This window comes from Musca autumnalis, unplaced genomic scaffold (genome assembly GCF_047663935.1).
Source record: "Musca autumnalis isolate F117 unplaced genomic scaffold, ASM4766393v1 scaffold_1, whole genome shotgun sequence".
Lineage (NCBI taxonomy): Eukaryota > Metazoa > Arthropoda > Insecta > Diptera > Muscidae > Musca > Musca autumnalis.
The window spans coordinates 12,789,367-12,815,419 of NW_027411644.1; the positions used below are offsets into that span (position 1 = coordinate 12,789,367).

Here is a 26,053-nt window from a genome sequence, read left to right on the forward strand (position 1 = left end):
AGGATTTCGCGATTTACACGCACTTCAAATGATACAGTTTTATTTGAAGATTACACCGCATTCAAAGGAACCCAACATTTATTTGAACGTTACCCATATCTTCCGCTAGATGTTAGCGTGTACTCGAGAAGTAATTAGAATAAAAAACGTGATTTTTTGCGTGAAATTTAACTGAAATAGAAGAATAACTCTGACTTAATTTTCTTACATTTCAACTAACTCACAAAAAAATTTGAAAAATATTTTCTCTTACAAAAATTTTATAACTTCCCTCAATATATTTTTTTTTGTTTTTGCTAAAATGTGCAAACCGCTAAACAGATTTCTATATTTTTGGTTCCATTTGAATCGTCGAGATGTTTAGATTACGTACATATTTTTAAAATATTTTTCCGATGCATAAACAGCTTAAATTTTAATAAAACAAGTTGCAAGCAAGCTTTTTTTAATTCTTTCTTAATTTCCGCAAAAATTTACAACTTTGTCACTAATGTTATGGGACCTCAGTAATCATATAGTACGTAGGAAGCCCTTAATTAACAATGTTTCGCAATATAATGAGTAGCGTTGTTTTAAGATTTATTTCTTATTATCAGAATTAAAACCGCCATAACTTTTGCACGCAACAACCAAAATTAGTATCTCGAACAGATTTGAGAATCGGAATTTTTTCCCAATCTATATACCAAAAATCTTTCATGTAGCTTAAATTTTTTTTTTTAATTTTTTTTTATGGAAAACTAAAAAATTTTGATATTTCCTCATATACATTTTCATACGGGCAAAATGTGCCTCATCGTAATAATGGTTTTAGACCCCAAGTATGTTTGGACGAAATGTGTTTCAGTCAATTTGGAGTCGATTGAGCAATGTCCGTCTGTCTGGCTAGCTGGAGCGCACGATAACTCTCTCAACCGATTCGATCCAAAATTTGGCTTTCCCCCACAAAAGTTTGAAAATGTTCGGAAAATTTGTACGTACGATAACTCTGGAAGGGAGTAACCGATTTGGTCCATACTTTGCAAATCGTGAAATGTCTACCAGACTTAGATCAGGTTCAAATATGGACTCAATCGGTCCACTCCTTCTGGTACCTCCCACACAAAATTTGGGATAACTTCAGTTTAGTACCTTCTCGCGAATCGGTTTGATTTTTGTTTTAGCAACTTGTATTCACTGCCCCCCATACGACGGTACAAGTTTCATCAGGGGCAAGTCCACACTTCCTGAAAAAATAGCCTGAAAGCTGCAAAAAAACCCTATGATAACTCTCGAACAGATCTGCGGATTCGATCCAAAATATGGTCTTAGTAATATTTTGTGCAAACATAGTTTAAGTTCAAAGTTAAGCCATATCGGTCCACTCCTTCAGGTACCTCCCCCACAAAAGTTCAAAAATATTCGGAAAAATTGTTCGTACGGTAACTCTTGAAGGGAGTGGCCGAATTGGTCTATACTTCAGGTTCAAATATGGACTATATTTGTCCACTCCATCCGGCACCTCCCACACAAAATTTCGGATAAGTTCACTTTAGGACCTGCAATCAAATCACTTTGATTTTTGTTGAAGCAACTTGCATTCGCTGCCTCAATTACGATTGTAAATTTTTTTTCAGGGGCAAGTCCATACTTCTTGTGCAAACAGCCCGAAGAGTGTAAAAACCCCCGATGACACCATATGTAGTGGCTGGAGATCGATTTTCAAAATGGTCAATGCCGATCCATTACTTTTAGTATCTCCTCCGCAAAACTTTTGATCTTTAATCCTAATCAACATTTTTGTCGGTTCATACATCCAAAATTTGTAAAGCCCCCTAAATACATAAGTTTTTTGGAATATTATTTTTCAATATACACTGGTGGAGGATTTACACTTCCGCTCACTTGAATAGAACCCACCTGAAATTTTTTTCAATTTTTTTCCGAATTATACAAAATATGAAGTTTTTAAGTTATATTATATTTTGCTTCATGTGTTTGGAGTAAACGTAGTCATTCATTTGCATTCAAATCCAATTTGTATAAGAATTATGCAAGAAAACAAAATAAAGCCAAAAATTGAAGTAAAAAAAATTGGCTCATTTGAATTTGAACCCCCTTTTAAAACATGGGAATACAGAATGATTGTATTAAAATATCGATGCATATTCACTCTATATTGAAAAGGAATTACTTTCAGCAATATTCAGTAAAAGTATATCCCTCCTGATTAAGGATACACCCGTATATCCTGCTTTGGCAAGTATTCTTTAAATAATCAGGTGTAATGCCTATCAAAGCTTGCTTTTTTCTTTCAACAAATTTATTTTTGGAAGCGTACTGTCTCCTTTAGTCCTATATTTTACGCATAAGTCATTCCCATACATTTTAGAGAATGTTTACCACTGTAAAATATGACGGCCCCTCCAGGATATCCGTATTTCTTTTCAAAAGTTTAAGTTTTGATGATTCGATGTGTACAAAAGTTTATAAAATCGGGATGAAATTACCACTCGGGTTATCCGAAAATGCTTCTCATTGTCGTGCGCATTTAAGGCGAAAGAAATTGACGCACGAAAACTCATTAAGGGAGTAACCGATTTGGTCCATACTTTGCTCATCGTGAAATGCGTTCCAGACTTAGATAAGGTTTCAATATCGACTCAATCGGTCCACTCTTTCGGGTACCTACCACACAAAATTTCGGAAAAGTTCAGTTTAGGACCAGCTCACGAATCGCTTTGATTTTTGTTGTAACATTGTTTATTCACTGCCCTCCATACGACGGTAAAAGTTTTTTTAGGGGCAAGTCCATACTTCTTGAGAAAACAGCGTGAGCTTTAATCCTATCTGTACTTTTGTCGGTGCATACTGCCAACATTTTGAAAACCCCCCTAAATACATAAGTTTTTTTTTGGGAAAAAAGTACTTCAATCCACAGGCTGAGGGTATATCTCTGTCGGCAAAGCCGACTGATACTTTTTTACTTGTTTCGTCAACAAATCTGCATGTTAGTCATGTTATTACCCCCAACCCTCGTTTTTATCGTTATTATGCGTGTACGCGCGGCACATGTTAGCTCACTACCTTTAACGGGCGTTAAAGACAGCTCCAGGTGATACCATGAGGAGGTCAGTGTCCATTTGAGATTAAAGAGGGGCCGATATAAGTCCTGGGCTTTGCCATGTTAAAGCCGGTCAGGACCTTGGTTGCTTGGTATCTTCTACTTTAAGTCACCCGATACTATTTTTTTTAGTATCTGTTCTTTTCCCAATCCTTTTTTAAAGTATCTGTTCTTTTCCCATGACGTTGACGGAGTCTGTGCAAGTTGAAAATATCCCACGAAAGGATCCCTCCTTGTCCGAAACCTCATTTATTATTGAATTGTGCGGAGATACTCAAAAAAGGTTAATAAGCTTTGCTTCTCTTAACATAAGGTGAAGATCTGGCCTAATTTGGATTTTCCAGGACTAAACCGCATTGATATGAGCCAATAATTTTCGTGATCGTAGGCTTTTGTTGTCCACACAGTACACTGGATAAGATGAAGAAAAGACTTATGTCCCGAAATTTTAACTTACATATCTCCTATTTTGCGGAATGTGCAGTCTGCCCTGCAATATGATTCTTTGTCTTATTCGATCTATTTTGAGGCAAGTTTTTTCATATTGTTTCTGCGTTAATTTTCTTATTTGAACCAGCTGATTAATGTTTTGTTAAGTTTAATTTCTAACGAGTAAAGTAAACAAATCGATTTGGCATAATAGAGATGTTTCAGCTTCTGCTTCAAACACTTTTTGTTGATGTTTTAGCAACAACATTTTAGAATAATCCTCTTATGGAAATTCGGCAGATGCCCTTCTATATAAAAAATCAGATGCACACAACATTTATTTCGAAATCCATCTACAATATCCCATACTCGTACATGTTGTGACAGTTTATTATGACATAGCCTTAGTCAGGCTCTTCTTTATTTTATAAACAATACAAATGTTGTTCTTGTCGTTGGCGTGTTTTTTTGCTAGTCGGTATATTTGCGTTTCGTTTTATACTTTTCTGCATCATCGCCTTTGTTAGCGTTGTTGATGTTATTGCTGTTCTTGTTGTTTTTCTTGTTGTTGTTATCCTTATTGCGTTTGTTAATACAAATACATTTTGCACATAATAAAACTGTCAAATACACTTAAAGAATAACTTAAACACATACACCCACACACACCCACCTATACTCCAATACACACACACACATTGAATAACTTAAGGACATCAAGAAATACTTAAAGATTAAACTATTGTTGTTGTTGCTTGCCACAAGAAAAGAAAATAAAATACAAAAAAACCTTGCAAACGATTTTCATTTGACGTCGGTTGGTTGGCTGGCTGCATGGCTCTGCCATTTCTACAGTCAAATCTTCTTTCTGTGTGTTGGCGTTTTTTATTCTCTTTCGGTTTTCGTTTTCATTTTCATATTCTGGACGTTTTAATGTTTTATTATAAATGTTTCTTTGGTCTGTGTTGGTTGGTCACCCTCTCTCTCCCTAGCTGTGCTTACCTTTCAGCTTGTCTTTAGAAAACCGTAAAATTGGAAAATGTTGTCTTCAGGCTTAATGCTTTTATTGTGTTTCACGTTGATGCGCATAAGTGGGGGAATGGAGGGATTAAGGTGGCAGTGAAGTGAAGTGTGGCACGGCATGTAAATGTTGTCTAAATGATGCTTTCCTTTCTTTAATTCATTTGTGTATTTTATTTCGGAAAACTGTGTTATAAGCAGAAGAGAAACAAACTTAAGCAAAAAATCATAAATGCAAATGTTGGAGACGTGTATTATCGGTTGGTTTTTCAGAATTGTAGTTCTTCTATGCAAGAGTAGAGTGCGGTATTTGGGAACATTTGTATTTTATGGAAATCCAACTATTTTTATAAAATTTTCATGATAGGCTCATCCTACACTCAAATAAAATATACGACGAAAAGTCGTGCAATGTGAGAAGTTGAGAGATTTAGTCTACATCAGAGTGATCTTTATACAAAAAATTTAGTTTCTCCGGACCCTTTCATATAGAAAGTGTGTGTTCTAACGACCCTTTCATAGAGAAAGGGTGCTTCTAAGGTCCCTTTCTTACAGAAAGAGTGTTTCTAACGACCCTTTCATAGAGAAAGGGTGCTTCTAAGGTCCCTTTCTTACAGAAAGAGTGCTTCCAAGGAACCTTTTTTTACAGAAAGGGTGCTTTTAAGGACCCTATCTTACAGAAAGGGTGCTTTCAAGGACCATATCTTAGAGAAAGGGTGCTTTTAAGATCCCTATCTTACAGAAAGGATGCTTCTAAGGACCCTTTCTTATAGAAAAGGTGCTTCTAAGGACCCTTTCTTATAGAAAAGGTGCTTCTAAGAACCCTTTATTATAGAAAAGGTGCTTCTAAGAACCCTTTATTATAGAAAAGGTGCTTCTAAGAACCCTTTCTTATAGAAAGGGTGTTCGTACGGATTCTTTCTTAAGGACCCTTTCTTATAGAAAGGGTGCTTCTAGGACCCTTTCTTATAGAAAGAGTGCTTCTAGGACCTTTTCTTATAGAAATCATGCTTCTAAGAACCCTTTCTTATAGAGGGACCCTTTCTTATAGAAACGGTGCTTCTATGGGCCCTTTCTCAGAGAAATAATGCTTCTAAGGACCCTCTCTAATAGGAAGGCTTCTTCTAAGGAACCCTTTCTTGTAAAAAGGGTGCTTCTATGGACCCTTTCTTATAGAAAGGGTGCTTCTATGGACCCTCTCTTATAGAAACGGAGCTTCTAAAGACCCTTTCTTATCGAAAGGGTGCTTCTGGGGACCCTTTCTTATAGAAATGGTGCTTTTAAGGACCCTTTCTTCTAAAAAGGGTGCTTCTAAGGAACCTTTCTTATAGAAAGGGTGCTTCTATGGACAATTTCTTATGGAAGGGGTGCTTCTATGGACAATTTCTTATGGAAGGGGTGCTTCTAAGGACCCTTTCTTATAGAAAGGGTGCTTCTATGAACCCTTTCTTATAGAAAGGGAGCTTCTAAAGACCCTTCCTTATCGAAAGGGTGCTTCGAAGGACCATTTCTTATAGAAAGGGTGCTTCGAAGGACCATTTCTTATAGAAGGGGTGCTTCTAAGGACCCTTTCTTATAGAAAGGCTGCTTCTGGGGACCCTTTCTTATAGAAAGTTTGCTTCTGGGGAACCTTTCGTATAGAAAGGGTGCTTCTAAAGACCCTTTCTTATAGAAAGGTGCTTCTAAATACCCTTTCTTATAGAAAGGGTGCTTCTAAATACCCTTTCTTATAGAAAGGGTGCATCTAAAGACCCTTTCTTATAGAAAGGGTGCTTCTAAATACCCTTTCTTATAGAAAGGGTGCTTCTAATTACCCTTTCTTATAGAAAGGGTGCATCTAATTACCCTTTCTTATAGAAAGGGTGCTTCTAAACACCCTTTCTTATAGAAAGGGTGCTTCTAAAGACCCTTTCTTATAGAAAGGGTGCTTCTAAATACCCTTTCTTATAGAAAGGGTGCTTCAGAAGACCCTTTCTTATAGAAAGGGTGCTTCTAAATACCCTTTCTTATAGAAAGGGTGCTTCTAAATACCCTTTCTTATAGAAAGGGTGCTTCTAAATACCCTTTCTTATAGAAAGGGTGCTTCTAAATACCCTTTCTTATAGAAAGGGTGCTTCTAAATACCCTTTCTTATAGAAAGGGTGCTTCTAAATACCCTTTCTTATAGAAAGGGTGCTTCTAAATACCCTTTCTTATAGAAAGGGTGCTTCTAAATACCCTTTCTTATAGAAAGGGTGCTTCTAAATACCCTTTCTTATAGAAAGGGTGCTTCTAAATACCCTTTCTTATAGAAAGGGTGCTTCTAAATACCCTTTCTTATAGAAAGGGTGCTTCTAAATACCCTTTCTTATAGAAAGGGTGCTTCTAAATACCCTTTCTTATAGAAAGGGTGCTTCTAAATACCCTTTCTTATAGAAAGGGTGCTTCTAAATACCCTTTCTTATAGAAAGGGTGCTTCTAAATACCCTTTCTTATAGAAAGGGTGCTTCTAAATACCCTTTCTTATAGAAAGGGTGCTTCTAAATACCCTTTCTTATAGAAAGGGTGCTTCTAAATACCCTTTCTTATAGAAAGGGTGCTTCTAAATACCCTTTCTTATAGAAAGGGTGCTTCTAAATACCCTTTCTTATAGAAAGGGTGCTTCTAAATACCCTTTCTTATAGAAAGGGTGCTTCTAAATACCCTTTCTTATAGAAAGGGTGCTTCTAAATACCCTTTCTTATAGAAAGGGTGCTTCTAAATACCCTTTCTTATAGAAAGGGTGCTTCTAAATACCCTTTCTTATAGAAAGGGTGCTTCTAAATACCCTTTCTTATAGAAAGGGTGCTTCTAAATACCCTTTCTTATAGAAAGGGTGCTTCTAAATACCCTTTCTTATAGAAAGGGTGCTTCTAAATACCCTTTCTTATAGAAAGGGTGCTTCTAAATACCCTTTCTTATAGAAAGGGTGCTTCTAAATACCCTTTCTTATAGAAAGGGTGCTTCTAAATACCCTTTCTTATAGAAAGGGTGCTTCTAAATACCCTTTCTTATAGAAAGGGTGCTTCTAAATACCCTTTCTTATAGAAAGGGTGCTTCTAAATACCCTTTCTTATAGAAAGGGTGCTTCTAAATACCCTTTCTTATAGAAAGGTTGCTTCTAAATACCCTTTCTTATAGAAAGGGTGCTTCTTAAGACCCTTTCTTATAGAAAGGGTGCTTCTAAAGACCCTTTCTTATAGAAAGGGTGCTTCTAAATACCCTTTCTTATAGAAAGGGTGCTTCTAAATACCCTTTCTTATAGAAAGGGTGCTTCTAAAGACCCTTTCTTATAGAAAGGTTGCTTCTAAATACCCTTTCTTATAGAAAGGGTGCTTCTAAAGACCCTTTCTTATAGAAAGGGTGCTTCTTAAGACCCTTTCTTATAGAAAGGGTGCTTCTAAAGACCCTTTCTTATAGAAAGGGTGCTTCTAAAGACCCTTTCTTATAGAAAGGGTGCTTCTAAATACCCTTTCTTGTAGAAAGGGTGCTTCTAAAGACCCTTTCTTATAGAAAGGGTGCTTCTAAAGACCCTTTCTTATAGAAAGGGTGCTTCTAAAGACCCTTTCTTATAGAAAGGGTGCTTCTAAAGACCCTTTCTTATAGAAAGGGTGCTTCTAAAGACCCTTTCTTATAGAAAGGGTGCTTCTAAAGACCCTTTCTTATAGAAAGGGTGCTTCTAAATACCCTTTCTTATAGAAAGGGTGCTTCTAAAGACCCTTTCTTATAGAAAGGGTGCTTCTAAAGACCCTTTCTTATAGAAAGGGTGATTCTAAATACCCTTTCTAATAGAAAGGGTGCTTCTAAATACCCTTTCTTATAGAAAGGGTGCTTCTAAAGACCCTTTCTTATAGAAAGGGTGCTTCTAAATACCCTTTCTTATAGAAAGGGTGCTTCTAAAGACCCTTTCTTATAGAAAGGGTGCTTCTAAAGACCCTTTCTTATAGAAAGGGTGCTTCTAAAGACCCTTTCTTATAGAAAGGGTGATTCTAAATACCCTTTCTAATAGAAAGGGTGCTTCTAAATACCCTTTCTTGTAGAAAGGGTGCTTCTAAAGACCCTTTCTTATAGAAAGGGTGCTTCTAAAGACCCTGTCTTATAGAAAGGGTGCTTTTAAATATCCTTTCTTATAAATAGGGTGCTTCTAAAGATCCTTTCTTATAGAAAGGGTGCTTCTAAAGACCCTGTCTTATATAAAGGGTGCTTCTAAAGACCCTTTCTTATAGAAAGGGTGCTTCTAAAGACCCATTCTTATAGAAAGGGTGCTTCTAAAGACCCTGTCTTATAGAAAGGGTGCTTCTAAAGACCCTGTCTTATAGAAAGGGTGCTTCTAAGGACCCTTTCATATAGAAAGGGTGCTTCTAATGACAATTTCATATAGAAAGGGTGCTTCTAAAGGCCCGTTCTTTTAGAAAGGGTGCTTCTAAGGACCCTTTCATATAGAAAGGGTGCTTCTAATGACCTTTTCATATAGAAAGGGTGCTTCTAATGACCTTTTCATATAGAAAGGGTGCTTCTAAAGACCCGTTCTTTTAGAAAGGGTGTTTCTAAGGACCCTTTCTTATAGAAAGGGTGCTTCTAAGGACCCTTTCATATATAAAGGGTGCTCCTAAGGACCCTTTCATAGAGAAAGGGTGCTCCTAAGGACCCTTTCATAGAGAAAGGGTGCTTCTAACGACCCTTTCATAGAGAAAGGGTGCTTCTAACGACCCTTTCTTATAGGGCTTTTAAGGACCTTTTCGTAGAGAAAGAGTGCTTCTAAGGGCCCTTTACCACAGAAAGGGTGCTTATGGGACCCTTTCCTATAGAAAGGGTGCTTCTAAGGACCCTTTCATATAGAAAGGGTGCTCCTAAGGACCCTTTCATAGAGAAAGGGTGCTTCTAAGGACCCTTTCATATAGAAAGGGTGCTTCTAAGGACCCTTTCATATAGAAAGGGTGCTTCTAATGACCTTTTCATATAGAAAGGGTGCTTCTAAAGACCCGTTCTTTTAGAAAGGGTGCTTCTAAGGACCCTTTCTTATAGAAAGGTTGCTTCTAAGCACCCATTCATATAGAAAGGGTGCTTCTAAGGACCCTTTCATATATAAAGGGTGCTTCTAAGGACCCGTTCTTATAGAAAGGATGCTTCTAAGGGCCCTTTACCACAGAAAGGGTGCTTCTAAGGGCCCTTTACCACAGAAAGGGTTCTTATAGGGACCCTTTCCTATAGAAAGGGTGCTTCTAAGGATCCATATAGAAAGGGTGCTTCTAAGGACCCTTTTTGTAGATATTGTGTTTCTTGAGACTCTTTCTTATAGAAAGGGTGCTTCTAAGGACCCTTTCATATAGAAAGTGTGCTTCTAAGAACCCGTTTTTGTAGAAAGGGTGCTTCTAAGGACCCTTTCTTATAGAAAGGGTGCTTCTAAGGACTCATTCATATAGAAAGGGTGCTTCTAAGGACTCATTCATATAGAAAGGGTGCTTCTAAGGACCCTTTCTTATAGAAAGGGTGCTTCTAAGGACCCTTTCTTATAGAAAGGGTGCTTCTAAGGACCCTTTCTTAATGAGAGGATGCTTCTTTAGACCCTTTCTTAATGAAAGGATGTTTCTTAGAATCATTTCTTATGGATAGGATGCTTCTTAAGACCCATTCTTAATGAAAGGATGCTTCTTGAGAGCATTTCTTAAAGAAAGTATGCTTCTTAAGGCCCTTTCTTAATGAAAGGATGCTTGTTAGAATCATTTCTCTTATGGATAGGGTGCTTCTTAAGACCCTTTCTTAATGAAAGGATGCTTCTTAGAATCATTTCTCTCGCGGACTCTTTTCTTATGGATAGGGTGCTTATTAAGACCCTTTCCTAATGAAAGGATGCTTCTTAGAATCATTTCTTATGGATAGGGTGCTTATTAAGACCCTTTCTTAATGAATGTATGCTTCTTAGAATCATTTCTTATGGATAGGGTGCTTCTTAAGACCCTTTCTTAAGGAAATGGCTTTTCTTAAGACCCTTTGCTTCAAAGGCACTCTATTTTAAAAAGGGTGGTTCTCATGTCTCTTCCTTATAGAAATTGTGTTTTTAAGTATCTTTCTCATAGAAATTAAGCTTCTAAGGACTACTTCTTATAGAAAGAGCCTTGAATGCACCACTAAATTTCAAATCATTAAACACCCAACAAAATTTAAGTCACTTGTTTTGAGTTTTAAACGCCATGCTTGTTGTTGAATATTTGCTCAAATCGTCTTATTCTTTTTTTGCGCGTTCAAATTGTTTACATTGCTTGCATTCGAAGTATCCATAATGAATTCATACTGTCATAGTTTGTTCATCAGTGTGTTTTTAATCTTTTTCCATTTTTCCCCCACACGCTACTTCACTCTTCCATTCTGGCGTTTTTTCACAATGTTGAAATTTGTGCCTGCGAACTTTTGTTATCTTTGGTAATGTTTACTTTTTAACACTGGAGCTTGTTTCTTCATTTTTTGGGGGATTTCCGTTAGCTAGTATGTGTGCACACATAGACGGATGTGAGTGTGTCTGGGCGGTCCATGTGTGCAGGTTTTTCTTTTGTTATGTTTTATACATTGTTCAGTATGACTTCATAGACGCACATACATTTTCGATAAGTATTTTTTGGAACATAGGTGTGCTCTCATATGTGTAGAAGTGTGAGTGTGTGTGAATATATTTGTAGATGATTGCATACACTTCCTGTCAAAAAATCCATATCTTGTTCAAACAACTGAAACACTCGCTCGGCGAGCAAAACTCAAAGCAAACAAAAATCTAACACAGCCGGATGGATTTGCCTCGCCACGTTTTGTCTGCTGCTACCATGTGAGTTGTGTTCAAAATGCCACATAAATTAAGAAATTGACTTACTTTAAGAATGATTTCGTTTGTCGAGAAGAATGAGGTTGCATATCATTAAACTGAAATATCATATTATTGAATTAGAATGGACGTGTTAACATCTGAGAAGCTTTCTGGCGGATGAGATTTGATGATAATTATGACAATTTGGAGTCGACTAGTCATGACCGTCTGTCTTTCATGTTGGTTAACACTATTACCAACAACTCCTTCGGGTACATTTCTTACACAAGTTATAAATATTCGCTTTTGTGCAATTTGAAGGAAGTTCGAGGATCGTATTGACATTTTTACCGAAGGTAGTTCTGGTGATTCTGGTTAAAGCTATTATTTAGCGCAAAGCTCAAAAATCCAAAATCAATGGCTGGTGGGCGCGATTACTACCGAAAGGTGGGACTCTCTAGGTAGGCTATATCGGCCTATTCCTGCTTTCAGGAACATTTTCTTTCTTATAGAAAGTGTGCTTCATAAGACCCCTTGTTATTGAAAGGGTGCTTCATAAGACCCTTTGTTGTTGAAAGGGTGCTTCATAAGACCCTTTCTTATAGAAAGGGTACTTCTAAGGACCCTTTTTTATAGAAAGGGTGCTTCTAAGGACCCTTTTTTATAGAAAGGGTGCTTCTAAGGACCCTTTTTTATAGAAAGGGTGCTTCTAAGGACCCTATCTTATAGAAGAGTGCTTCTAAGGACCCTTTCTTATAGAAAGGGTGCTTCTAAGAACCCTTTCTTATAGAAAGGGTGCTTCTAAGGACCCTATCTTATAGAAAGGGTGCTTCTAAGGACCCTATCTTATAGAAGAGTGCTTCTAAGGACCCTTTCTAATAGAAAGGGAGCTTCTAAGGACCCTATCTTATAGAAGAGTGCTTCTAAGGACCCTTTCTTATAGAAAGGGTGCTTCTAAGAACCCTTTCTTATAGAAAGGGTGCTTCTAAGGACCCCATCTTATAGAAGAGTGCTTCTAAGGACCCTGTCTTATAGAAACGGTGCTTCTAAGGACCATTTCTCATAGAAAGGGTGCTTCTAAGGACCATTTCTTATAGAAAGGGTGCTTCTAAGGACCATTTCTCATAGAAAGGGTGCTTCTAAGGACCATTTCTCATAGAAAGGGTGCTTCTAAGGACCATTTCTCATAGAAAGGGTGCTTCTAAGGACCATTTCTCATAGAAAGGGTGCTTCTAAGGACCATTTCTCATAGAAAGGGTGCTTCTAAGGACCATTTCTCATAGAAAGGGTGCTTCTAAGGACCATTTCTCATAGAAAGGGTGCTTCTAAGGACCATTTCTCATAGAAAGGGTGCTTCTAAGGACCATTTCTCATAGAAAGGGTGCTTCTAAGGACCCTTTTTAGGGAAAGGGTGCTTCTAAGGACCTTTTCTTATAGTAAGGATGCTTCTAAAGACCCTATCTTATAGAAAGGGTGCTTCTAAAGACCTTTTCTTATAGTAAGGATGCTTCTAAGGACCCTTGCTTATATAAAGTGTGCTTCAAAAGTACCTTTCTTATAGAAAGTGTGCTTCTAAGGACACTTTCTTATAGAAAGGATGCTTCTAAGGACACTTTCTTATAGAAAGGGTGCTTCTAAGGACACTTTCTTATAGAAAGGGTGCTTCTAAGGACACTTTTTTATAGAAAGGGTGCTTCTAAGGACACTTTCTTATAGAAAGGGTGCTTTTAAGGCCCCTTTCTTATAGAAAGCGTCATTCTATGGACCCTTTCTTATGGAAAGGGTACTTCTAAGGGCTCTTTCTTATAGAAGGGGTACTTCTAAGGACCCTTTCTTATAGAAAGGGTGCTTCTAAGTACCCTTTCTTATAGAAAAGGTGATTCTATGGACCCTTTCGTATAGAAAGGATGCTTCTAAGGATCCTTTGTTATAGAAAGGGTGCTTCTAAGTACCCTTTCTTATAGAAAAGATACTTCTAAGGACCATTTCTTATAGAAAGGGTGCTTCTAAGGACCATTTCTTATAGAAAGGGTGCTTCTAAGGACCCTTTCTTATAGAAAGGGTGCTTCTAAGAACCCTTTCTTATAGAAAGGGTGCGTCTAATGACCCTTTCTTATAGAAAGGGTGCGTCTAATGACCCTTTCTTATAGAAAGGGTGCGTCTAATGACCCTTTCATATAGGGTGATTCTATGGGCCCTTTCTTATAAAAAGGGTGCTTCTATGGGCCCTTTCTTATAAAAAGGGTGCTTCTAAGTACCCTTTCTTATAGAAAGGTTGCTTCAAATGACCCTATCTTATAATAAGGTTGCTTCTAAGAACCCTTTGTTATAGAAAGGGTGTTTCTAGGGACCATTTCTCATTGAAAGGTTGCTTCTAAGGACCCTTTTTAGGGAAAGGGTGCTTCTAAGGACCTTTTCTTGTAGTAAGGATGCTTCTAAGGACCCTTTTGTTATAGAAAGGGTGTTTCCAAGGACCCTTTCTTATAGAAAGGGTGCTTCTAAGGAGCCTTTCTAATAGAAAGGGTGCTTCTAAGGACCATTTCTTATAGAAAGTGTGCTTCTAAGGACACTTTCTTATAGAAAGGATGCTTCTAAGGACACTTTCTTATAGAAAGGGTGCTTCTAAGGACACTTTCTTATAGAAAGGGTGCTTCTAAGGACACTTTCTTATAGAAAGGGTGCTTTTAAGGGCCCTTTCTTATAGAAAGGGTGCTTTTAAGGGCTCTTTCTTATAGAAGGGGTACTTCTAAGGACCCTTTCTTATAGAAAGGGTGCTTCTAAGGGCTCTTTCTTATAGAAGGGGTACTTCTAAGGACCCTTTCTTATAGAAAGGGTGCTTCTAAGTACCCTTTCTTATAGAAAATGTGATTCTATGGAACTTTTCGTATAGAAAGGATTCTTCTAAGGACCCTTTGTTATAGAAAGGGTGCTTCTAAGTACCCTTTCTTACAGAAAAGATACTTCTAAGGACCATTTCTTATAGAAAGGGTGCTTCTTAGGACCCTTCCTTATAGAAAGGGTGCTTCTAAGAACCCTTTCTTATAGAAAGGGTGCGTCTAATGACCCTTTCATATAGGGTGCTTCTATGGGCCCTTTCTTATAAAAAGAGTGCTTCTAAGTACCCTTTCTTATAGAAAGGTTGCTTCAAGGGCCCTATCTTATAATAAGGTTGCTTCTAAGGACTCTTTCTTAAGGACCCTTTCTTATAAAAGGGTGCTTCTAAGGTTACTTTTTTATTGAAAGGATGCTTGATACTGTCCTTGAGTTTTGTTATGATAGAATATGACTCTTATAGAAGTTTTGCAAACTATTATAAATATGGGTCCATTTCGTACATTCCACCGTTCTTTGCGATACACCTTTCTGCCATTGGACCAGGACATTTTGTATCATCTCGTATCTCTATCACCTAGAATATGCCCTGAAAAGGTTAATAGGACTTTTTCATATTCATCTTTATCTTGTTTTTGATATTCTTTTACTAATCTATGGCGAGTAATTTATCAAGGCAGCCCATTTTGCTCTCTCTTACATTATTTGTAGATAAAATAAAAATGAATAGCCATAAATACTTTGTTGCAAAGAATTTCCAATAGCACAATCCTTATCCTTATTGTGATAAAGTTTATTAAAACTTGAGGAATTTTTGGTTAAAGAAACGATTTTAGCTCAATTCCCCAGCAGCACATTGAAACGGCATGGTAACAGCTGTGTTCGAACAACAACAATAACGGCAACGAAAAAAACTTCACTGTCAGTTGCAATATTTTATTGGAAGATCGAACGAAATATTGAAAGGACATTAATGAAAGTGTATCCTTGACGAGGATTTTTGTTTCTTTGTTCCGGCTGTCCCGCCCCAACCAAGAGCGAAATGGATGAGAAAACAAACAAAACATACACAACAACCATCTTTCAATGTTTCATATTGTCAAGAACATTGAAATTATTGCCGTGAATGATGTAGCATTTCCCCCCTTGAGAGTGTGAGACAAGGCAAAGCAAGAAATCTGGCAATATTTCTTAAAGACAACTTTGATGCTCTACCTAGACAATACTACCTGTAACAAGAGAAAGAAACCATGAAAGAATGAAAGGAAATAAGCAAACAATGAGAATAAACGAATGATTTTAACAATAGAATAGAGGCAAAGCAAACACAGGAAAAACAACAACAACAATGACATTGATAATGATAGTATCTTATTGTAGATACGTTTTCCTTGTTGAAAGGTACACCAACAAAATATCCAAAGATATTGATTTGATGAAATCTATTGTTCAGATACATATTTCAAGGAGAGACAACAATGGAGGAGCCTTAGAAGCGTTACAAGATTTTAGCGATTGTTACAGCGAGAATAAATAAAAACGTTGTGCTGCTCTCCAAAAACGTGATATGCAAAAGACAACTAGCTGGCTTTGATTTGGTTTGAAAAATGACACACCTTTTCTTCATGTGACACACAATAAAAAGAAATGTGGGGGTGAAGGGTCTGAACTACCAATACATGGGAACTACAAAAAGCTCTGCTGGTGGCCATGTTACTGCGAAATAATAAAAATAAACTAGAAAAATAAAAATGGACAAAAGTCTATTGAAAAAAAAGAAACAACTACGGCCAAGTGACGTGCCTTGATTCTCACGTAATCTGTGCTATGTGTGTGTGTGTCATCATTAGCATGCCATTGTTACGATAGAAGATGGATATCTTTGTCACCATTATTTCAATGACATTTCAAAGATTGTCTCTGTACCGATGACAGAATAGTCTTATTACAACTATTGACAGTTTACTGCAGGGTCACATTGTACACATACACCCACACAAAATCATTCCCCCACTTTCGCCCCATTGCCCCTGCTCCCCTAGTGGTGTTTTTCTTTGATTTGCTTGTATGGGCAATAATGCTTGGTGACAGGACTACTACTAGCTCATGTTAATACCAATTTTATTTTGGACATAATGTGATGTCGTGTAGCCATACGTTATTTTAGTCTTAGTTGTGGGTGAAGAAGGGTCCTTTCTTAATAGTTATAGAAATGTTAATTTTATTAGTTTTATTCAACGAAACTTATTTAGGGGTTGTTGCAGCATTATGTTCTTTTGTCATAAACTACAATGGATTTTAGGTAGGGGGTATATCAACAGAGGTTAGTAACTTCGGCTAGTTTTATTAGCAAGTTAAATTAGTTCTCTTAGCATATTAAGTTAGCAGCTTAAGAATTTAAGTTTCTTGTTACCTTTATCTACTTTTACAGGTCGCAATATTTTTGTTTTGCAACATCCATTAATAAAAATATTTATTTTTTATTTCTTTCAGGTATGTTCTTAGAAGAATCTTCAGATCGTAAGTGTTAAGATGTATGGGCGAGTCTAATTTATTTGTGATACCCTATACGAGAGCTGGAAATTTACATAAATATTATATATGAAAACGGGAATGTTTGTCCTCAAAATTGTTTTATGGTTTTATTATTTAGTATTCTCCACTTTTTCCACTCGGATGGAGACAGCACTAAAACATAAATTTTGGACACTTCAACAGCATGTTATGGCGACGGTCAGCCACGCATTTTTTCTTGATGGAATAATAAGAAGTCATTGGCCATGTCAATGTTGTACGGCGAATGGTCCATCAATTCCACATTTTAGCCCGTCAAAAAGGTTTTGGTTTGATCCGTTGGTGTGTCAGAGCTCGCATTGTCATGGTGCACAATGATTCGTCTTCCCATCGAAGACTTCTGCAAACAAATTGTGGCGTTCCACCTAGAATTGACCGTCCTACATTGCATGGCCAGTTTTCTCAAGAAACATTCGATCATTTGCTTCGAAGTGCTTCTTCTATGGACAACTTTCGTTGGATTTGTCTCATCTTCAAAGGCCCAAGCTGTCGATTGTTGTTTTGTTTCCATGGGACGATCTTATAAACGTCATTCGAAGCACGGCGAAAGAATTCTTCCAAAATTCCTTTACACCAAACGACACGATGTGTAAGAAATTCCCAAGGATGCCTCTACCTCGGGGTATGTAACATGACGATCTTGCATTATCACTAGACAGTGGAATTTTATGCAGCCCCTATTTTTGGTCCGATTAATGTCAAATTTTGGGACTGGGCATATTTCTGGCTTCTGATTAAATTGCAATCGAAACATATAACATATGCAAAATTATGCAAAATGCATAAATTTTCTTATGCAACAAATGTTTCAATAATAGGTACAAACATGTTTGTGAGTACATTTTTCTGTTTAAAATTCTCTTCAGACAAGTCAATAAAATAGAGAAATGTATATCCGCAGCCATAACCTTAAAAATACCGAAAGTCGGAAGGTATCGTTCTATGGGGGCTATACGAAGGACTGTACCTATACCGACAAATTTCAGGTCGAAAGTTGTATGTCCCCAAGGAGGACTTAATACCAAATTTCAGCCATTTCGGAGGGATATTGGGGCCACAGCTTTCAAAATACCGAAAATCGGGAGGTACCGTTCTACGGGGCCTATTTGAAGACGTGGAATTATACCGAAAAATTTCAGGTCAAAAGTTTTATAACGCCAACGAGAAGACTAAATAGCAAATTACAGTCATTTCGGTGGGATATCGAGGCCACAACCTTCAAAATACCGAAAATCGGGAGGTACCGTTCTATGGGGGATATATGAAGACGTGGACTTATACCGACAAAGTTCAGGAAGAACATTTTATAGCCCAATCGAAGACTAATACCAAATTTCAGCCATTTCGGAGGGATATTGAGGCCACAACCTTAAAACTAACAAAAATCGTTAGGTACCGTTGTATGGGGGCTATTTGTAGACGTGGACCTATACGGACAAATTTCAGATGGAAAGTTTTATATCCCCAACGAAGACTAAGTACCAAAACTTTCAAAGTACCGAAAATCGGGTGGTACCGCTCAATGGGGGCTATATGAAGGCATGGACCTATACCGACAAATTTCATATGGAATGTTTAATATCCCCAATGAAGACCAAATACCAAATTTCAGCCATATCGGTGGATTATTGTGGCACAACCTTCAAAATATAATAATATACCTACAAATTGCAGGTGGAACGTTTTATACCCCGAAGACTTAATACAAACTTTCAGCCATTTCAGAGGGATATTGAGGCCATAATCTTCAAAATACCGAAAATCGGGAGGTACCGTTCTATGGGGGCTATATAATGGCGTGGACCTATACCGACAAATTTCAGGTGAAAAGTTTCATAGTCCAACGATGACTTAATACCAAATTTCAGCCATGTAGGTGGGATATTCAGGCTACAACTCCTTGTATATGGTTTTGCATATGCTCATTTTATGCAAATATGTAAAAATATGTCAAGATATGCAAAATATGCAAAAATTTCTGGGCCCAATTCGTTTAATTTTGTGATAAAACGAATTTCTGTCTAAGGAAATTTTCTCTACGACCATCCTAACCATATATGCGCATTTGCATAGGATTCCGCTGTCTAATTATCACTTCACGCACGGCATCAATATTCTCTGGCACAACGACAGTCGGCCACTATTGAATCCATTAAAGCAGTTTTCACAGTGCTAAAGGATGGCTTTTCATCGTCATATAAAGATTTAAGTTGATCGATGCACTTTTGTCCTGATAATAAACGTCGAAAGTTGTGGAAAATGTTCGCATAAAAATGTTCACAAGTTAATTCCATTTTTGTTGGGAAATTGATTTACAAGGCGCTGTGAACATCACACCTCAAACCGTATTTCAAACTTTCTAAAGGAAATGTCAGATGGCACCAGGACACACTTCGTGTAGCCAACAATAGCCCGATTGTCCTAAAGTCTATATCAAACTTGAAGACAATCGGGTTATTGTTGTCGGTTCGATGGTAATCAGTTTGATATAATCTGCTCGACGTTGAACGGGTAGATATGTATGTTCGGTATATATAAAATTGGGCTGACGCAACGATAATCATATTGTTATGTTCGGATCGAATGTAATCGGGTTATTGCTATCGGCTTGACGGTTGCCGGTGTTAATATGATCGGTTCGTTGGTAATCTGGCTGCTGATGTCGGCTCGTACGTAATCGGGTGTGTTGTTCGGCTCTGGAGTATTCTGATACTGTCCGAATAGAGTTCGGTTATGGGAGCTGGTTATATGACACGATAAGGCCCTGAGTATGCTTGGAACTGGGAGCTTGCTAAACCCATTGATCTGGTTAAGACTTGTAGCGCGTGTAGCCACCAGGAGTATACTAAGAGCTTGGAGCGTAAGAACTTGCTGACTAATTCCAGTTATCGAGACTGTGGCACACGTCTATTTTTCTCGTACTTTGTCGGTGAGGAAACCCAGAATTTATATTCTGATAGTAACACGAAGCGAATGAGAATTATTTCTCCAGTGGTTCAGAATCGTTTTTTCCTGGTCAAAACTCTATAACGTTTGAACGGATAAAAATATTTTCACATTCAGATTTCTGAAACATTAAAAACGATCAAATTCGGTCTACACCTTTTCAGATGTAATTCGTAACATTTTAGTTGTAATTCGAGAATTCTATATGTAAATCGTAGCATTTTATTTGTTATTCGAGAATTCCATTTGCAATTCGAATTTATCCATTTGTAATTCGAATTATTCCATTTGTAATTCGAATAATTTCATTTGTAATTCGAATTATTCCATTTTAGTTCGAAACATTTCATTTGTAATTCGAATTTGTTTGTTTTAAATTTCAAATAGAATAATTCGAATTACAAATAGAATAATACGAATTTCAAATGGAATAATTCGAATTACAAATGGAATAATTCGAATTTCAAATAAAATTATTTGAGTTACAAATGGAATAATTCGAATAACAAATGTAATACTCGAATTACAAGTGGAATAATTCGAATTACTAATGGAATTCTCGAATTAAATGAAATGTTGATTGAAATACTTTTTTCCCAAAAAATAAACTTATGTATTTAGGGGGGTTTTAAAAATTTTGGGCGTACGAACCGACAAAAATATGGATAGGATTAAAGCTCAAAAATTTGCGGGGATCGATAGATAGAGCTTTTTATCACACTAGCCTACGAAAAACATAATACCGCTGTAAACAGGGCCACTAGGAAAACCTTCGCTAAAAATGTCCAAAGGATCCTCGAACAGACCCTTAACCACACAAAAATGTTGAACATTTGTGTGGGTGGTACCACAAGGATTGGGCAGATAGTGTCCAATTTTGAACATAAACTACGTTTCGACAATATTTAGAGATTTTTCAAATAAAATTATTTGAGTTACAAATGGAATAATTCGAATAACAAATGTAATACTCGAATTACAAGTGGAATAATTCGAATTACTAATGGAATTCTCGAATTAAATGAAATGTTGATTGAAATACTTTTTTCCCAAAAAATAAACTTATGTATTTAGGGGGGTTTTAAAAATTTTGGGCGTACGAACCGACAAAAATATGGATAGGATTAAAGCTCAAAAATTTGCGGGGATCGATAGATAGAGCTTTTTATCACACTAGCCTACGAAAAACATAATACCGCTGTAAACAGGGCCACTAGGAAAACCTTCGCTAAAAATGTCCAAAGGATCCTCGAACAGACCCTTAACCACACAAAAATGTTGAACATTTGTGTGGGTGGTACCACAAGGATTGGGCAGATAGTGTCCAATTTTGAACATAAACTACGTTTCGACAATATTTAGAGATTCAAAGTTTGGACCAAATTGGTTGCTACATCTATGAGAAATCGCGCGCACCATTTTAGCGAATATTTTGGAACTTTTGTGGGGGAGGTACCGAAAAGAGTGGACCTATAAGCACTACCTTCGAATTTCATATAATATTCTAAGAAATATTACAATATCAAAAGTGTGGACTAGAGCAGTATTCGCTTCGACCTCTCCAGCCACTACATATGGTGCCATAGGTTTTTTTACAACTTTTGGGCTGTTTTCCCAAGAAGTATGGACTTGCCCTGAAAAAATTTTTACTGTCGTAGTTGAGGCAGCTAATACAAGTTGCTTCAACAGAAACTAAAGTGATTTGAGAGCAGGTCTTAACGTGAATTTATCCAAAATTTTGTGTGGGAGGTACCCGAAGAACTGGACAAATATAGTCCATATTTGAATCTGATCTATATCTGGTAGATATATTAGGTAAAGTATGGACCAAATCGGTAAATCCATCAAGAGTTATCGTGCGCAATTTTTTCGAACATTGTTGAACTTTTGTGGGGGAGGTACCCGCAGGAGTGGACCAATATGGCTTATCTTCGAACTTTAACTAAGTTTGCACAAAATATTACGAAGGCCACATTTTGGACCGAATCGGCAGATCCGTTCGAGAGTTATCTTGCGCGCCAATCACTACACACGGTGTCATATGGTTTTTTTTTATACCTTTCAGGCTATTTTCTCAGGCAGTATGGACTTGCCCCTTATGAAACTTATACCGTCGTATGAGGGGCAGTGAATACAAGTTGTCACAACAAAAATCAAAGCTATTCGAGACCAGGTCCTAAACTGAACTTCTCCGAAATTTCGTGTGGGGGGTACCCGAAGGAGTGAACTGATTGAGTCAATATTGGAACCTCATCTAAGTATGGTAGAAATTTCACGATGTGCAAAGTATGGACCAAACCGGTTACTTCCTTCAAGAAGAAGAGGCACATTTTGCACGTATGAAAGTGTATATACCCTCGTTAGCATTAATGCTGAGGGTATAGTTAATAATCGGTGACGAAAAAATTTGGAGTTTGTCCAAGAAAATCGATTTCTGAACCATTGTGCGTCCAACCTAAGTATATGCTCTACGACGGTTAAAAAATGTACATACACTTTGTTCGATACGACCAAAAATGTGTCTCATCGAATAGGTTTGTACGAAGTCCATTTTAGACCACTTGTTTTCGATTAAATCTGGCCCTCCATCTGTCTGTTGGTATATTTGGCTGGCTGGTGAGCACGCCAAATCTCTAGCGGATCTACCGATTTAGCCCAAACTTTGCACTTCGTAAGATTTTTTTGGACTTCACAATATTTTTTTTCAGACATATATCAGATTTGAATATGTCAACAACAAAATTTTAAAAATTTTCACAAATGCAGCGTTTAAGGAGATGTCTCGGATAGGTGTCTTAGCGGCCCAAAGAACTGCCGGCTCAAACTAAAATGACTAATGAGAACAGAACTTATGAACTGAGTGCAGTTTACATGCTGCTTGAGGATCGTTTTGAAATTCTCACAGAAGTTACTTCCTTTGATCCTTTTTTATAGCGATATAATATTTGTTTTTGGCAAGTCCGTTCTTCCTAACATAATGGTCAGAAAGCTCTAAACATTCAACTATGACCAACTAAAGTTTCAGGTGGTCACGATAACTAACGAAAGTAGTGAACGGCTTTGGTGCAACCTTTGCATATCGTAATATTTCTAACAACCTCAATCAAGTTCAAAGTTGGACTATATGGGACTAATCCTTCCGGTATCTCCTTCACAAAAAATGTCCCTTAAGTTCACTTTAAAAATTGTTTCAGTTTGAAGATGGTTTTGAAATTTTTACGAAGTTCTTGTGATTCTGATTACAACAATATATTTATATTTTCTTGTAAGCTAGTGCTAAATTCTTGACGTTATGACGGAGCAAAAGATCTAAAAGAAGTCTGTGGTGACCAACTAATATAGCTGGTTAGCACGATAACTATAGAAAGGAATGACTTAAAATATTAGATCCAGTTCGTCCAGCGCAAAATGACGTTATATTATGTTTTTGTTTTTTGGTTTAGTTTGTGTTGGTTAGTGGTAAAATCAGACCCAGAAAATCCCAAAAATGTCAAAAACTTCTCCTGTCGCCTACGACAAGACTATTTCTGTTTACAATTGTGGATCTGTCGACAGATCATTTAGGTGAATGTTGTTGATAGTTGAAAACCTACAAATTGCCTTGTGGGCCATATCTGGTTAGATGGCAAACGACCTAAAAGTAGTCTAAAATCATTGAACGAATAACTCGGACGTTTTCTCGTTATGGAGCATCTATGTGTCTCCTTTGGAAAAAGCTTGCCATTAGAAACCAGTAAGGAAAGGATCAAAGTCGTGCGGGGTCGACTATATGATACCCTAAACCACTGTGAATATGTAAAATATATATGGGAGATATATAAATCTGAGTTGATTTCGATATAATATGGAACACACATTCCGTCACACATTTCAAATTTCATCAAAATCGGACGTATATAGCGTGTTTGGTGCGGCGAATACGTGAAATCGGCCGAAAATATATATGGTAGCTATATCCAAATCTTAACTGATTTTCACCAAAAGCAATAGCGTTCTTCCTATGGCTAAATAATGATATTCTCCAATTTTCAATTGAATCGGACAACAAATGCCACCTGTACGTTGCTAACGGACGGACGGAAATGCATAAATCAATTCAGAAAGTGATTCTATGTATATGCCAAGGAGGAACTATGGGTCTATCTCGTTTCCTTTTGTATGTTACATACAAATGCACAAAAACATAATACCCCTTGCCACAGTGCACAGTGGTGGCACTTACATGGGAAGGTGTGACAAAAATACTTCTGAATAATATATCGAACTGAAATTGTTATGAATGGGTCATAGTGGCCTAAAAACACTCTAAGTAAAATATTGGGGTCCTAGTTCCAGAATTTCGCGTGGTTGCCATGTAATGAATCATTCTGAATTAAGTATTTTACTGTTACCAACACATTTTCAACTGAATTTGCTGTAATCCGGTCCCAAGAGTATTTATTGCATAGTAAACCTCCCTGCGAAAAATTGTCAGTATTGGTCTATTATTTGGTATGCTCCCTGTATGATTTTTATATCGATTTATTTAGGCAGATGTCAACCAAATATTCTAACAGAATATGTTCTTAAAATGAACTCAGACTTCAGAACACCATCTTATAAATAAATGTCATATCGGTCCACTTTTGACCACAGCCTCCATATAGGGTTACCATCCTTTTCTTGGTACTTTATAAGATTTAACCACATTTGTCTGCAGAATTACTTATAATAATGTATTTTTGGTTCTCAGTGCGGGGAAAATCTCCACTTTTTAGCGTGGTCCAACAAAAGGGTGTCCCAAAAATAAAATAAGTTATTTGTTAAATCTTTTTTCATTCGCGAGTTGTCATTACAGCTCTAAGTTACCATGACCATAGAAATCGCTAATAGCACAAAAAACATTATATTGAAACTAAATGTATGAAAGGATAATAAAATTACTTAAAAATATTCCAAAAAATATAAATTCAGCACCTAAAAACCTAGTTAAACTTTTGGGCATAACTGCCAAAACCTCAAATTTCCGCAAAAAGTCTATAACGTTTTGAAATCTACAGGCGCAAGGCTTTAATTTGGTAACTTAAAGTAACTTAAACTTTAAGGAAATCCATACGTCTATATTAAATATTTTCATTTTGACCGATATTATAACCAAAATATATGACAGCCCTTGCACTCTAGAGGAATATTCATAACTAGAAAAATGAAGCCAGGGCAATTTACTAAAGGATTCAATTTAAGTTTAGGCGTTAATAATAGTCCTTTGTTTCAAAAATTCGCTTAGAATATAACCATTTTTCCTCATTTTTAAATACAATTTTTTCTTCAAAATGTGTCATGTTTGTGAGGCTATTTTCCTTAAGAACCGCGAAAAATGGAAAAAATAAGTTGAGTTTCGAAAAATTTGGAATGTTTTGAAGCGATTTGCATTTTTAATTTTTTAAAACTATGTAATGAATCTTTTGATTTTTGTCGTTGGGCGCATCAACTGTGCAGTGTGGTGTAGGGTATAAAAAAGAAACAACAATTTTCTTCATCACAGACCCCTCCTAGGCACAGCTGAGATTGCTTTTTTCGGCGTTCTGTGTTACCAACAGTGACGGACACGACACATTCTGTCTCGTACATCAACGATGTCGTCATCACAACAGTCTGTGTAGGCGATTGCCCTGATAATGATGCCTTTGAACCCATCGGCCTAATAGCTCATAGAACGCCTACTAACATGTTGTGGGTTATTTGAGAGTTTCAGGGCCAAAGTTTCCGGCCCGCCAGTTGTGATCATAAGAAATAACGTTGATACTTGCAGAGGCATGGCTCATAACACTGTGAACCGAAATTTTGGGGGGTGGAAAATTCCTATTGGAGATGAAAGCCCTTGGTGAGTATATACAGAACCCCGAAGGACAGATTCGCCGTGAGTCGATCTTTCGCGATATGGCGTGATGAAGTTTTTGCTAGAGACCCTGTAAGCCATCAGGAATTAGCGTTATATCTTTGTCCACTGTTGCTTTAGCTTATTTTTGATATGACATGTCTTCAGTCAAATCGAATGAGGATTATTTTCGTAGAGCATTTCGACCTTCTAACTCGCTTCCTTCAATGTCCTTTCCGCCCTTTATTTTAAGAGCCGCTATAAAAGTACCACAAAATGAAGTTTTTCAACTTCGAAATGTTCAGAAAAAATGTCGGCCAGAAAATTTTAAGTACGGCTCTCATTGACAACAAATCGATGTTATCGCGTTTTCGTGGTCGTTTTGTGCATTTACCCCTGTTTGCTCAAAAAAAAAACTGTGTTTTGTGTTTTTGTATGTTCTGTAACGAATATACAAAAAACAAAATATAGTTTTTTT

The 26,053-nt window shown here is 37.0% G+C and overlaps 1 protein-coding gene across 5 annotated transcripts in view; it reads left to right on the forward strand.

The window, feature by feature from the left end:
• Teh1 (tipE homolog 1 phospholipid transfer protein) overlaps window positions 1-26,053 on the forward strand; it is a 507,587-nt gene that overhangs the window by 246,338 nt on the left and 235,196 nt on the right. The window contains exon 2 of one of the 5 annotated variants that reach the window (XM_073967227.1): window positions 16,692-16,810. The exons of the other annotated variants lie outside the window; for them this stretch is intronic. Coding sequence (XP_073823328.1) covers window positions 16,692-16,722 — 31 coding nt within the window. The 3' untranslated portion in view covers window positions 16,723-16,810. Of the gene's footprint in view, window positions 1-16,691; window positions 16,811-26,053 lie in introns of those variants that run through there. 5 annotated transcript variants of the gene reach the window in all.